This window comes from Myotis myotis, unplaced genomic scaffold, assembly GCF_014108235.1.
Source record: "Myotis myotis isolate mMyoMyo1 unplaced genomic scaffold, mMyoMyo1.p scaffold_m19_p_1, whole genome shotgun sequence".
Lineage (NCBI taxonomy): Eukaryota > Metazoa > Chordata > Mammalia > Chiroptera > Vespertilionidae > Myotis > Myotis myotis.
The window spans coordinates 159825293-159837818 of NW_023416313.1; the positions used below are offsets into that span (position 1 = coordinate 159825293).

At 40.0% G+C, this 12526-nt stretch overlaps 1 protein-coding gene across 4 annotated transcripts in view; it reads left to right on the forward strand.

Annotated features, from left to right (window-relative positions):
- The window catches only part of NUSAP1 (nucleolar and spindle associated protein 1), a 47194-nt gene that overhangs the window by 32026 nt on the left and 2642 nt on the right, over positions 1-12526 (forward strand). For 2 of the 4 annotated variants that reach the window (XM_036297818.1, XM_036297836.1), the window contains 4 exons: positions 5223-5380; positions 6180-6296; positions 9801-9909; positions 10903-11732. In XM_036297818.1, the coding sequence (XP_036153711.1) occupies positions 5223-5380; positions 6180-6296; positions 9801-9909; positions 10903-10996 (478 nt within the window). In that variant the 3' untranslated portion in view covers positions 10997-11732. Of the gene's footprint in view, positions 1-5222; positions 5381-6151; positions 6297-9800; positions 9910-10902; positions 11733-12526 lie in introns of those variants that run through there. The other 2 variants (XM_036297826.1, XR_004965840.1) reach the window with 2 other exon arrangements.

The window sequence follows — 12526 nt, forward strand, 5'->3', positions numbered from 1 at the left end:
TGTTGTTATTTTGCCTCTATCGTTTCTGATTTTGTTTATTTGGGTCCTCTCTCTTTGCTTCTTGGTGAGTCTGGCTAGAGGTTTGTCAATTTTGTTTATCCTTTCAAAGAACCAGCTCTTGGTTTCATTGATTTTCTGTATTGTTTTTTTGGTCTCTATGTCATTTATTTCTGCTCTAATCTTTATTATCTCCTTCCTTCTGCTCACTCTGGGGTTTTCTTGTTGCTGTCTTTCTAATTCTTTGAGTTGTAGAGTTAGATGATTTACTACCATTTTTTCTTGTTTTTTGAGATAGGCCTGTAGAGCTATAAACTTCCTCTCAGGACTGTTTTCATTGTGTCCCATAGGTTTTGGATTGTTGTGTTTTCGTTGTCATTAGTTTCCAGGATGTTTTTGATTTCTTCTTTGATCTCATTGTTAACGCAATCAATATTTAATAACATGCTATTCAGCTTCCCAAGTGTTTGAGTATTTGGGGTTGTTTTTATTGTAGTTTATTTCTAATATTATGCCATCGTGGTCTGAGAAGATGCTTGGTATGATTTCAATCTTCTTGAATTTGGGGAGACTTTGCTTGTGACCCAATATGTGGTCTATTTTTGAATATGTCCCATGAGCATCAGAGTGGAATGTATATTCCGTGGCTTTGGGGTGAAGTGTTCTGAAGATGTCTATTAAGTCCATCTGATCTAGTGAGTCATTTAGGATTGCTGTATCTTTGCTGATTGTTGTCTAGAGGACTTATCCAGTGATGTCAGTGGTGTATTAAAGTCCCCTACTATGATTGTATTGTTGTCGATCTCTCCTTTGATATCTTCCAGGAGTTTTTTTTATGAATTTGGGTGCTCCTGCATTGGGTGCATATATGTTTACCAGAGTTATATCTTCTTGTTGTATTGATCCCTTTAGTATTATGAAGTGGCCTTCCTTATCTCTTGTTATGGCCTTCACTTTGAGGTCTATTTTGTCCGATATAAGTATTGCTACCCCAGCTTTCTTTTCCTTTCCATTTGCCTGAAAGATATTTTTCCATCCCTTCACTTTCAGTCTGTGTGAGTCCCTTCTAATGAGGTGGGTCTCTTGTAGACAGCAGATGTATGGGTCATGTTTTTTTTGTTTGTTTGTTTGTTGTTGTTTTTTTTTATATTTTATTGAATTTTTTACAGAGAGAAAGGGAGAGAGATAGAGAGTCAGAAACATCGATGAGAGAGAAACATCGATCAGCTGCCTCCTGCACATCTCCCACTGGGGAGGTGCCCGCAACCCAGGTACATGCCCTTGACCGGAATCGAACCTGGGACCCTTCAGTCCGCAGGCCGACGCTCTATCCACTGAGCCAAACCGGTTTCGGCGGGTCATGTTTTTTTATCCATTCAGCCACTCGATGTCTTTTGGTTGGAACATTTAGTCCGTTTACGTTTAAAGTTATTATTGAAAGGTACTTGTTTATAGCCATTTCTTTTTTTGTGTGGCTTTTTTCTTTCTGAGCTTTTTATTTATTCTTTTTACACCAGTCCCCTTAGCATTTCTTGCATTGCTGGCTTGGTGGTGATAAACTCCCTTAGCCTTTTTTTGTCTGTGAAGCTTCTTATTTCCCCTTCAATTTTGAATGATAGCCTTGCTGGATAGAGTATTCTTGGATTCAGTCCTTTGCTTTGCATCACTTTGTAAATTTCCGTCCATTCTTTTCTGGCCTGATGTGTTTCTGTTGAGAAATCATTTGATAATCTAATGGGAGATCCCTTGTATGTAACTTTCCGTCTCTCTCTTGCAGCCTGTAAGATTCCCTCTTTGTCCTGAACATTTGCCATGGTAATGATGATGTGTCTTGGTGTGGGTCTTTTCAGGTTCACCTTGTTGGGGACTCTCTGTGCTTGTGTGACTTTTTTCTTCCCCACCTCAGGGAAGTTTTCTGATATTATTTCTTTGAATAGGTTTTCTAATCCTTGTTCCTCTTTCTGTTGTTCTGGCACCCCTATTATTTGTATGTTGTTTCGTTTCATGTTGTCCCAAAGCTCCCTTAGGCTCTCCTCCTGTCTTTTAATTTTTTTCTCCAAGTGCAGTACAGTTTGGGTGTGTTTTGCTTCCTTGTCTTCTAATTCACTAATTCGGTCCTCTGCTTCTCCTAGTCTACTGTTGATACTTTCAATGGTGTTTTTTATTGCAGCTATATCGCTCTTCATTTCTTCTTGGGTCTTACTTAAGTTGTTGATTTTTTTCATCTGTTTCTTCTAGCTTCTTGCATATGTTATTGATTTTTTTCCTCCGTCCGGTTTATGCACTCTAGGACCCTTATTCTGAATTCTTTTTCTGTCATGTTGCATGCCTCTGTATCACTTAGCGGCTTTTCTGACGAGTCCTCTTTTTCTCTCCTTTGGGGGTTTCTTTGTCTACCCATGTTTGATCTCACTGACATATCTAGACATTGAGTCGTTCAGTGGCTGCTCCCTGGGTGGCAGTGACTCCTTGGGCTGTGGTTGCTCTTCAGGCAGTTGCGGTAGCAGCTGCTCCTCAGTTGGCAGCAGCTCCTCTGGTGGGTGCTGTTCACAGCTGTGGTGGCTCTTCTGGCTGGTGGGGGGAGGTTTCACATACAGCTGCTGTTCCTCAGACAGAGGGTGTGGTGCTCAGGAGGCTGCTGTTGCTTGGATCTGCTGCGTTGATTTAAAGGCACAAAATACAACACAACAAGGCACCACGTACCAGGCACTAAACACAAATATATTCACGATATTAATAACCCCTAATAAAGGTGACCACCCGAATTAAGAGAATTAGGGGATAAGGAAGAAAGAAGAGGAAAAGATAAAAGAGAAAAAAGAAAAGAAAAGTAGGGACCAAAAAAAGGAGTGCAAAAATGAAATTGGGAAAAAGGAGGGGGGGAAATAAAAGAGAGAAAAGAAAAGAAAAAAAAAGAGCAAAAAGAATGAAGTGGAAGAGGGGAAGAGACTATTTATATGAGGAGATAACTCCTATAGAACTGCCACTAATCCCAACAAATTCCAGCAACAGCTCCCTGGAGATGAATGCAAACTAGAAACAACCAATGATATCAAGAGAGGCAAGGGAAAACAGAAGCACAAAAATAACCGGGGGGGATGGGTGGAGGGAGGGGAAAAACCAGCAGAAAAAAATAAAAATAAAAAGCAAAACAGCCTCACAACCAGTCCTAAAACACACACACACACAAACAAGCAACAACAACAAAAAAACAATATACTCAACAATCAAGCAAACAGCAACAAAACAATAGAAACATAAAAGAAGAAGAAAAAATTTTGGATAGTGAAGAAAGATAAGGGGTATGTGTATAAAGATTTAGAGCAGTGGATTGGAAATAGGATATATAAGTAGGGTGAAATTTTGACAGGAGGTAAACAGAAGGAATAGGGAAAATCTAAAGCAGGAATAGGGTAAGAGAAACAGGACAACAAAAGGGGAAAAGTGAGGGAGAGGGTTTTAGCATAGAGGTAAAATTGAGGTAGGGAAAATTGTTGCTAAAGGAACGATGAAAATAGAATGGAGAACACTAATCCTAAAATAAAATAAAGAGGAAATAAAATGGCACTTTAAAAAATGGTAAAATGGTAGCAGTAATAATACTGGTTAAAAATAAGAATGTAGTAATTAAAATGGTAAAATCAGGTGATGGAAAAAGAAGAAAAAAAAAATTGGTTTCTTAGTTAAAAGGTGAAAAAAGAAAAACAAAATTTGCAGTAGTGAAGGTCCTTCGGTTCTTCTACTCGTCAGTCTAGCTCGCCTTAGTCCTGCCAGGTATTCAGGAAAGTGTTGAATTTCCCTGCGATACACTGTTCCTCTGTGTTGCAAACCACAGTCCTTATTTTAAAGCAGGCCGTATTTGTTTCCCAGACTGCCTTATTTTGTGTTTAGCAAAGAGTCAGTTTGTGGCTCAGCCTCTGGGTGGCAGTGTTCTGGGGTTGGCCTCTGAGGCTATGCGGCTTCTCTATCGCACTTAAAACTGTTTTGGGGAGGTCAACTATCCAGAGCTGTTTCTTTAATCGTTACCCTGCTCTGTGTTGTTGCTGGGATTGAAAATCCCTCTATAGGCCAGACCCTGTTCTGATAGAGTTTTTAAATCTTAAAAATGCCCTTCGGTTTAGATGAGTTAGCTTGGAATATGAGGTACCTATACTTGGCAGTTCTGATTGTATTTAATGCTATTTAAGAACACCATGGTCAGGTGCTAGCCTTTGTTTCATTACAATCTACAGAATAGTCTGGACTTCACAGCATCTATCCTAGCACAACCAGTTTTCCTGTTAGAGTCTTTGGGTGTTGATTCAGGATCACCATCAAATTATAAGTCCAGAAGTCCCCTGTTAACACCCCATCACCAACCCTATATGTATTTATATCTGTCATTAGTAGATATTCATTGAATGTAAGACACTGAGGATTCACCATTATTTTATGAACCAGTAAGAAAAGTCATTGCCAACTATGACATATTATCATTGTAAAACACATCCCAGTTTCAGTTATGTTAAAATGTAGGAAACCTATGCATCAGAGAATCAATGAAATACATTGTGGCAGTTTGCTATGAGTAGAAAATGGGTTTATGTACCACTCAAATGAATATTATTTTAGGTAGATGTAAGGTCTGTTCCCATTTGGCAGAGCAATCTCCTAGTAAGGGAAGCTTCTTCAAGTACCTGCTAATCTGTAACTTGAGGCCTGCAAGCATCTCCTTGGAGCTCTGGCTTACGCTGTCACTGGCCAGTGCTGGATGAAAGGAGAATACAAGCCATCCTATATCATAAAAGCATAGTATGCAAATTGTCCCCTCCACCGGAAGTCCTTCTGGGATTTCAACCAGGGAACAGGGCCAGCTGGGGGGAGGGAGAGAGGCCTTGGCCGGTGGCAGGTGACTGGGGGAAGGGAGGGAGGCCTTGGCCGGCCGCTGCCAGCCACTAGGGACCCTACCAGTGCACAAATTTCATGCACTGGGCCTCTAGTGTTTTATAAATAACAAAAGTTGGTAAGTGATTTGCTTTAGCATAAGTGTTTTAAGAGCATCTCTATTGTGCAAAGGAGGTTCATTTGTGTAACAGTATTTACACAAATGAACGGCTGCCTCCTGGGGATCGAGTTGGTGCATGGGGGCCCTTTCACTGCTTAGTGGTGGACAAGTGGCTTTGTTTATAAGCTTGACACAGTTACTCTTAACATTACTCATGTCTTGTATCCACTGTCCTATTTAGGTTTTCAGCTGCTACTAAAGATAATGAATACAAGCGGTCCCTGACCAAGACTCCAGCCAGAAAGTCTCCACATGTGTCCATATCTGGGAATACCCCAAAAGGCCAGGCTGTGCTTGGGACAAACAAGTTAAAGGCCACAAAGAGGGATTCTGCTACAGGTAAAAAAATGAATTGGTTCATCTTTAAGCCATGTAACTTTCTGAAATTAAGTTTATCTGTTTCCTTAAGCCTCTCCATATCTGTAAAATCAAAAGCAAACATTTCCCCATAGCGTATTTTTCATTGTATATGAGTGAGGGACATGCTAGAATCACTAACAAAAAAACAGTGTCTGCCTGAGGACTCCATCCCGTCCAAGAGGAGTCCTAAGATGGTGACCCTCCCTGAAGGGCATTCAGCCCCTTCTCAGACCCAGGGATGAGGAGGACCATGACAGCCTCCAGTGGCCTGCAGGACTCTGAAATGAACAGGATCCCAGAGTTCATGGAATCAGTGCCACACTATTGACTAGTGGACTGGGTGAGCCAGAATAAGCCATTTAGATACCCTTCTTATTAATAACAAACAAAGCCATGAATCTTTTCCATTTATGTGATTTAGGTTCCTTGCAGGCTTTATGTCTGTATTAATGAAAATATTACTATTAGTAATATGTCATTTTTAAGAAGGGTAAATAATATCAGTGAAATTCTTTAAACAGGATTCTAAACTCCCAGCTGATCCTAGGAAATCTCGTAATGTTTAGACTATTTGGGGAGAAGCTAACAGGGGAAACAAATCTCAGTGGTTAACTTTCTTCAGTTATTCTTTTCTCCTCCCTTTTAACCTTACATTTGTCTTGGACTTTTCATATAGATTATATTTTTAAGATTGAGAAGTGATACTTTAATAAAAAACTATAACGTGTCTTTTTTTTCCCTCTAATCAAGCCCTTGGGTTTTGTGTTGGCTTTTTTAGTTATTACCCCATTCAAGTTTTCAGCTGAAGCAGCACAGACTCCAGTCTCCAACAAGAAACCAGTGTTTGATCTCAAAGCAAGTTTGTCTCGTCCCCTCAACTATGAGCCACACAAAGGTATGTGGGATGTTTTGCGGTACAAGACACGCAAAGACCTAAGATCAACTCATTTCCCACTGAGGCTGTGACTCAGATGGAAACCTTACTTGTCCGCGTAGAATTCCTGCCCCCGCTCCTCATGATTAAAAAGAATGTCCATTAAGCAAATATTAAATAACTGATTCACTTACATTTTTGTTAATCAAAGACATAATTTCTAATCAATGTTACTACAAAGAATTGAAATTTCAGCCAAAATCAAGAAACTTAGAAGTGAGCCTGTGGGTTAATGAATGTTTTCTTTATAGCTATCAAAGGATCCCAGGCTGCTGGGAACCACTGGTCCAACAACTGGGATGTTCATTGGCCAGATGTCATTGAGCATATATTAAAGTATTCTTACATCTATAAAAAATATCAATACTTATTGTGATCTATCTTTTGTGCTTTGGGAATTACTTTTTTTTTTTTTTTTTTAAATATATTTTATTGATTTTCCACAGAGAGGAAGGGAAAGAGATAGAGAGTCAGGAACATCGATGAGAGAGAAACATCGATCAGCTGCCTCCTGCACATCCCCCACTGGAGACGTGCCCGCAACCCAGGTACACGCCCCTGACCGGAATCGAACCCGGGACCCTTCAGTCCGCAGGCCGACGCTCTATCCACTGAGCCAAACCGGTTTCGGCAGGGAATTACTTTTTTAAAAAGCTTCCTACAATAATCATGTTTATGTAATAATGTTTATCTTTAAATTACGAATGTCAATGAAACATAATGAAAACATAAATCTTATTTAGTTGTGGTAAAAATACATCTACTTCTGTCACTCACCCATTTTTTCCCTCAAGTTTTCCCATCTGTGGCAATGGCACCTCTTTCTGCTGAATTATCTACTGAGTCGTCAGGGCAGAAACTTAGGAGTCCTCTTTGGCTCCTCACTTTCTCTTAGACTTCATCTCCAGCCCATCAGCTAGTCCTTTCACCTCTACCTTTGAAAAAGATCTTTAATCAGACCACTTTCACCCCTCCATTGTGGCTTCCTTTGGTCCAGGTCATCATCATCATTTACCTGGGCTTCTAGAATAGCCTCCTTGCCCCACTACAACCTAAAAAACAAACAGAGCACAGCCTGCCCTGCTCAGAATCTCCTGAGTTTCCCATCTCTTTCCCAACTTCAGTCACCGCCTCCATCCTTCCCTGACTTTGGGACAAACACATTGGTGTTTCAGTTCCTCAGACACACCCAGCTCCTTCCCACCTCCCGGTCTTTGCATTGTGTCCCTCTGCTCCACCTGGAATATTGTTGCCACAGACCTTTGCACACCTTGCTCCCTCGTTTTACTGGGACATCCACTCAGCTATCACCAATTCCAGCCTTTCCTCTACTCCCTGCCTCCCAGTCTTTACTCCTTAGCCTGGTCCACATTTCTTCATAGAATGGGTCACCACCTGATGTTATGTTCCTTTACTGTCATCTACTTCTACCACTGGCATGTAAGCCCAAGAAAGCAAGGATTTTGACTACTTGGTTCACTGCTTATGTCCCCAGCTCCTACAACAGTCCCTGGCACATACAACTTTCACTCTAAAGTGTTTGCTGTGGGAATGACTATGACACCAACTTTGGCTGATGGTAGAAAACCTGGATTAAAGCTTCATTTGTGCTTATTATTTTTTATCCTAGACAAGTCAGTTAGTACTACTTCAGTAGTTATTGATTAAATGATAATGATGGGTGTGAACATCATTTTTATGAAATGGGAAACATGCAAATGATAATCACTGGTACTCAGATATAGGTCATAAACTATAAAAATAAAGCAATACCTAAACATCTGGAATTTGTTCTAAAGCCAACAAAATATTCCCACTTGTTCTATTCCAAATACAATTTACGAGGAAACGGCAATAAACTGCACAGGGGAAGTACCACTTTTTTTAAATACCACTTTAATATCTATAATAATAAAAGCATTATATGCTAATTAGACCGGATTTCCTTCTGGACCATGAAGCCAGGGCTGCAAGGTAAGCCCAGGTCCCGGGTGCCAGACGGAAGCTGGTTCTGGCAGCTGGGGGAAGGAAGGCCTACTCTTGCATGAATTTCGTGCATTGGGCCTCTAGTTTATATATATAAAAGGCTAGTATGCTCAGTGTCTGACCATCCAGGTAATGACATCACGTAGCAACACCCGGCTTCCTTTCCCTAGCGACAACTAGCCTCCTTGGATTTTCTTCAGCCCTGACTTGCTTTATAGCCAGGTGCAAACATTTCACACTTTAACCAAATGTCCATGAAGCGTTTTCCCGTGCCTCATATCATTTGATCCTCACAGAATCCTGGAGTAGGTAGATAGGCAACTCAGTGGAATCCTATTTTCCACTGAAAAAGGAAATTTAGAAAGCTTAGAAACTTGACTGAAAAGAAGTAAGAAATGGTGGACCTTGGAAATGACTTCAGGTTTTCTCACTGTGCGGAATATAGTGAAACACTGCTGCAGTTAAATATTTTACCCGTTGTTCTCCCTGCGTGATCTACAATAATAATCTGTTTCATGTTGATATTTACTGCTGTGTTGCTGACAATTACCTGAAAGAGAAGTTGGGGTGCTTCACTGGGCTGGAAAAAGTTTAGCTAAATCAGAAAGCTGGTCTAATTAAGCAAGTTTATTCTATATATATAAAAGGCTAAGTTGACTCCTGCATGGGAGATACATATAAAGCTCTTGCTGGCGCCAGTTGCACACGTGTGTTTCGATCTGTCATTGTTGATCGTGAATTTGGTTGACACTTCTATTAAAGAGAAAGGGCAAATAGCGATATTAAAATATTTCATCTAATTAATTTCCTTTCAATGTGCATGATCATGCACTGGGCCACTAGTTAAACATAATACCTATGCAACCTTGAAATAAACTGCTTGGTTGTAATGGTTCCTTTTAATGTGCTATGTAATGGGAGTTGTTTTTTGTTTTTAGTGTTAAGGTTTTCTTTCTTTTTTTTATTAATATATTTTTATTGAATTCAGAGAAGAAGGGAGAAAGAGAAAAAAATACCACTGATGAGAGAGAAACATTAAGGTTTCTCTTTGGCTTTCCAAGGATTAAAAAATAGAACACATGCCCAGCCAGTGTGGCACAGTAACTGAGTGTCTACCTATGAACTAGGAGATCACAGTTTGAGTCCAGGTCAGGGCACATGCCAGGGTTGCGAGCTCTATCCCCAGTAGGGGGCATGCAGGAAGCAGCTGATCAATGATTCTTATCATTTATGTTTCTCTCTCTCCCTTCTTCTCTGAAATAAAAACATTTTTTTAAAATAGAACATGTTATTTAGAGAAAAATTGCAATTTATATCTGTGGAATATGAAATTGAAATTAATAAAAGACTTACACTGGCAAATGTCTATTAAAACAAAGTATAAATGTTGATAGCAAGCAAATAGCCACAGATGAATAAACTTAAGACTATAAATACAAAAGTCTTCATTAATCTGTCTTTGTCTCTGTCCTAAACTAGGAAAACTGAAACCATGGGGACAATCTAAAGAAAATAAGTCTCTGAATGAGCATGTAAGCAGAGTTAGCTTCCACAAGAAAACTTACAAACAACCTCGTCTTCAGACCAGGTGAGCACATAATTATCCAGTTCTATAAGTCTTTTTATTTTGAAAGACTGTATATAAAAGCAGAACCTCTGAGGAATAGAGTCTCAGTAAGTGGTGTCTAAGAGGCTAGAAGTGGAATCACATTAGAACTTTCTAAAAGTTCTAATTGTGGATTCTAATTCAGTAGGTTCGAGGTGGGGCCCAAGCATCTGCATTATTTCCAAAGCTCTACAGGACATTCACAGGAGGACTCCGATTCAGGGCACTGCTTTTACATGATCTGTCTGCCCAAACTGTGGACCTGATATCCCTCCAGATGCCAGTGCCCAGGGCACCTAGTTATGCAGACAGATGTAAATTTTTTACTTTCAGGGAAACCAGGTTTATTAGGCTTCAAGGCCCTACATGGGGAAAACCCAGGATGGTCCTTAGAGGCTTTCATCTTCATGAAAACCAAGTTAAAGGCAGAGCTTGCCCTGGGCTGCAGCTGGTCCTGGTTGAGTCGACTCCCTGCATGAAACCCTCCTGATACAGAGTTACCTGTCATTTGACTTGCCTACATCCACCTGCCACCAAAACCTTTAATGACAGTATTTGCTATTAAGATCATTAACATGATCCTGAGACTTCTCTCCCCTTCCCCCACCCCCCAAATCCCTTTCATAAAAACATAGTGGTTTAAGGCAGTGGTTCGTAGTTCCATGTTTTCACTAGACTATGTAATTTTGAGCTTGACCTTTGACTTCCAGAAGTAGACATTTATCAAAACTACAGGGGTTGGGTTTAGGTACCAGGGTACCTTCTGGTTGCAGTTCTGTGCTTGACTTTAGGATTTATAGCCCTTTAACACAGCAGTGATTTTCATCAGCGACCACCAGATCAGTCTGCAGCATGCCCAGAACTGTTTTACACAGTGTGCTGGGCATCTTTACGTTCGGACAGTGTCCGACAAGTGCTCCCAGGGGGTCTGTAGCGGAGCTTCACTAGAGCCTAATGTGCACCTGTCCCTCTTAGGGAGGAGCAACGGAAGAAACATGAGCAACAACGAAAGGAGAAGAAAGCCGAGCTGTTGGGAACTCGAAGGGGCCTTATTATGGCTGCAGATTAATAGTTGAACATTCTGTAAATATTCCTTTATTCTGAACCGTTTTTGTAAATATTTTTATACTGTCCTTCCTACTTTAGTCAAAAGATCTTTTTCTGCTCTTAACTTTGTTCCTAAGTCCCTGTACAACTCAGTATTTTAATGAGATCTATCCTATACTTTTTTTCCCCATCCTATAGATTCTTGACCTAGATTTTTAATGTCAATTTCCCCCTCCTGGCTCTAATATTAACAGAATTGCAATCCTCTTCTAGGCAAGAGCATTTACCTAAAGGTAGCTTATTATAGCACACGCTTTAGTAGAAATTGAACAGTACTAACTTATGGATAGGGTAAGCTGGGAGAAGTCCCCTTTTTATCCTCCAGAGAATCTAGTCATCTTAATAAAACAAGGGCCCATATGGATTGGTTATGGCATCAAAATGTTACCCATGTAGTTTTTTTCAAGCTTACATACCTTTTGTTCAACTCACTTCTTGTAATTGTCATCTCACTCAATATATTCTTAAAAACAAAAACTCTATAGCTCATTCTAGCCTTGCTTATTTAACAATATACAAGGCTATGTTGAAATTTCAGGATTGTTGCTTTAAGGATTACTGTGCTGTCAAACTTAAATTTTATTCAACGTATGGAAAAACTAGAGTTTCTTAGCATCATATCCATGTTTGTTGCACCTAAATGGAACTTCTGAGTTTTGTACTGCTTCAGATTTTCATAAATAAAGTGTTTTCTCTCAGGGATAGATTCATTCTTTGTAAATGTAATTGGCTTCCAAGATTTAGTTGACCAACAAAGATGTACTCCTCATGCATCCTCTCCTGACCACCCACTCCCACCCCAAGAAGAAATGCTGATGTCCTTCTTTTGTATTTTCACATACACAAACCCACCGAACAGGACATATTCCTGGGAACTTAATAAACTTAGATTTTGCTATCACGAGGCAGATACCAGATCAATCAAGAAACCTTGTGGTAACTGTCAAATACACTGCTGCTGAGAAAGTAAAATTATACCACCACCTTGAAAAACAGTTTAGTAATTTCTTTAAAATGTAAATGTATGTCTACCATATAACCCAGCAATTCTACACCCAGGTATTTCACCAAGAGAAATGAAAACACATGTCCACACAAATATATAACAATATTATTCAAAGTAACCAAAAAGTGCAGCTATCCATCAATGGATGAGTGGGTTTGAAAAGATTCTCATGCACTAAAAAGGAATGAAGTACTTTTTTTTTTAAATGTATTTTTATTGACTTCAGAGAGGAAAGGAGAGGGAGAGAAACATCAATGAGAAAGAATCATTGATCGGCTGCCTCCTGCACGCCCCCTACTGGGGATCGAGCCTGCAACCCGGGTATGTGCCCTTGACTGGAATCGAACCTGGGACCCTTCAGTCTGCAGACCGATGTTCTATCCACTGAGCAAAACCAGCTAGGGTGGAATGAAGTACTTTTAACATGCTACAACATGGATGAACCTCAAAGACATGCTAAGTGAAAAGAAGCCAGACACAAAAGAC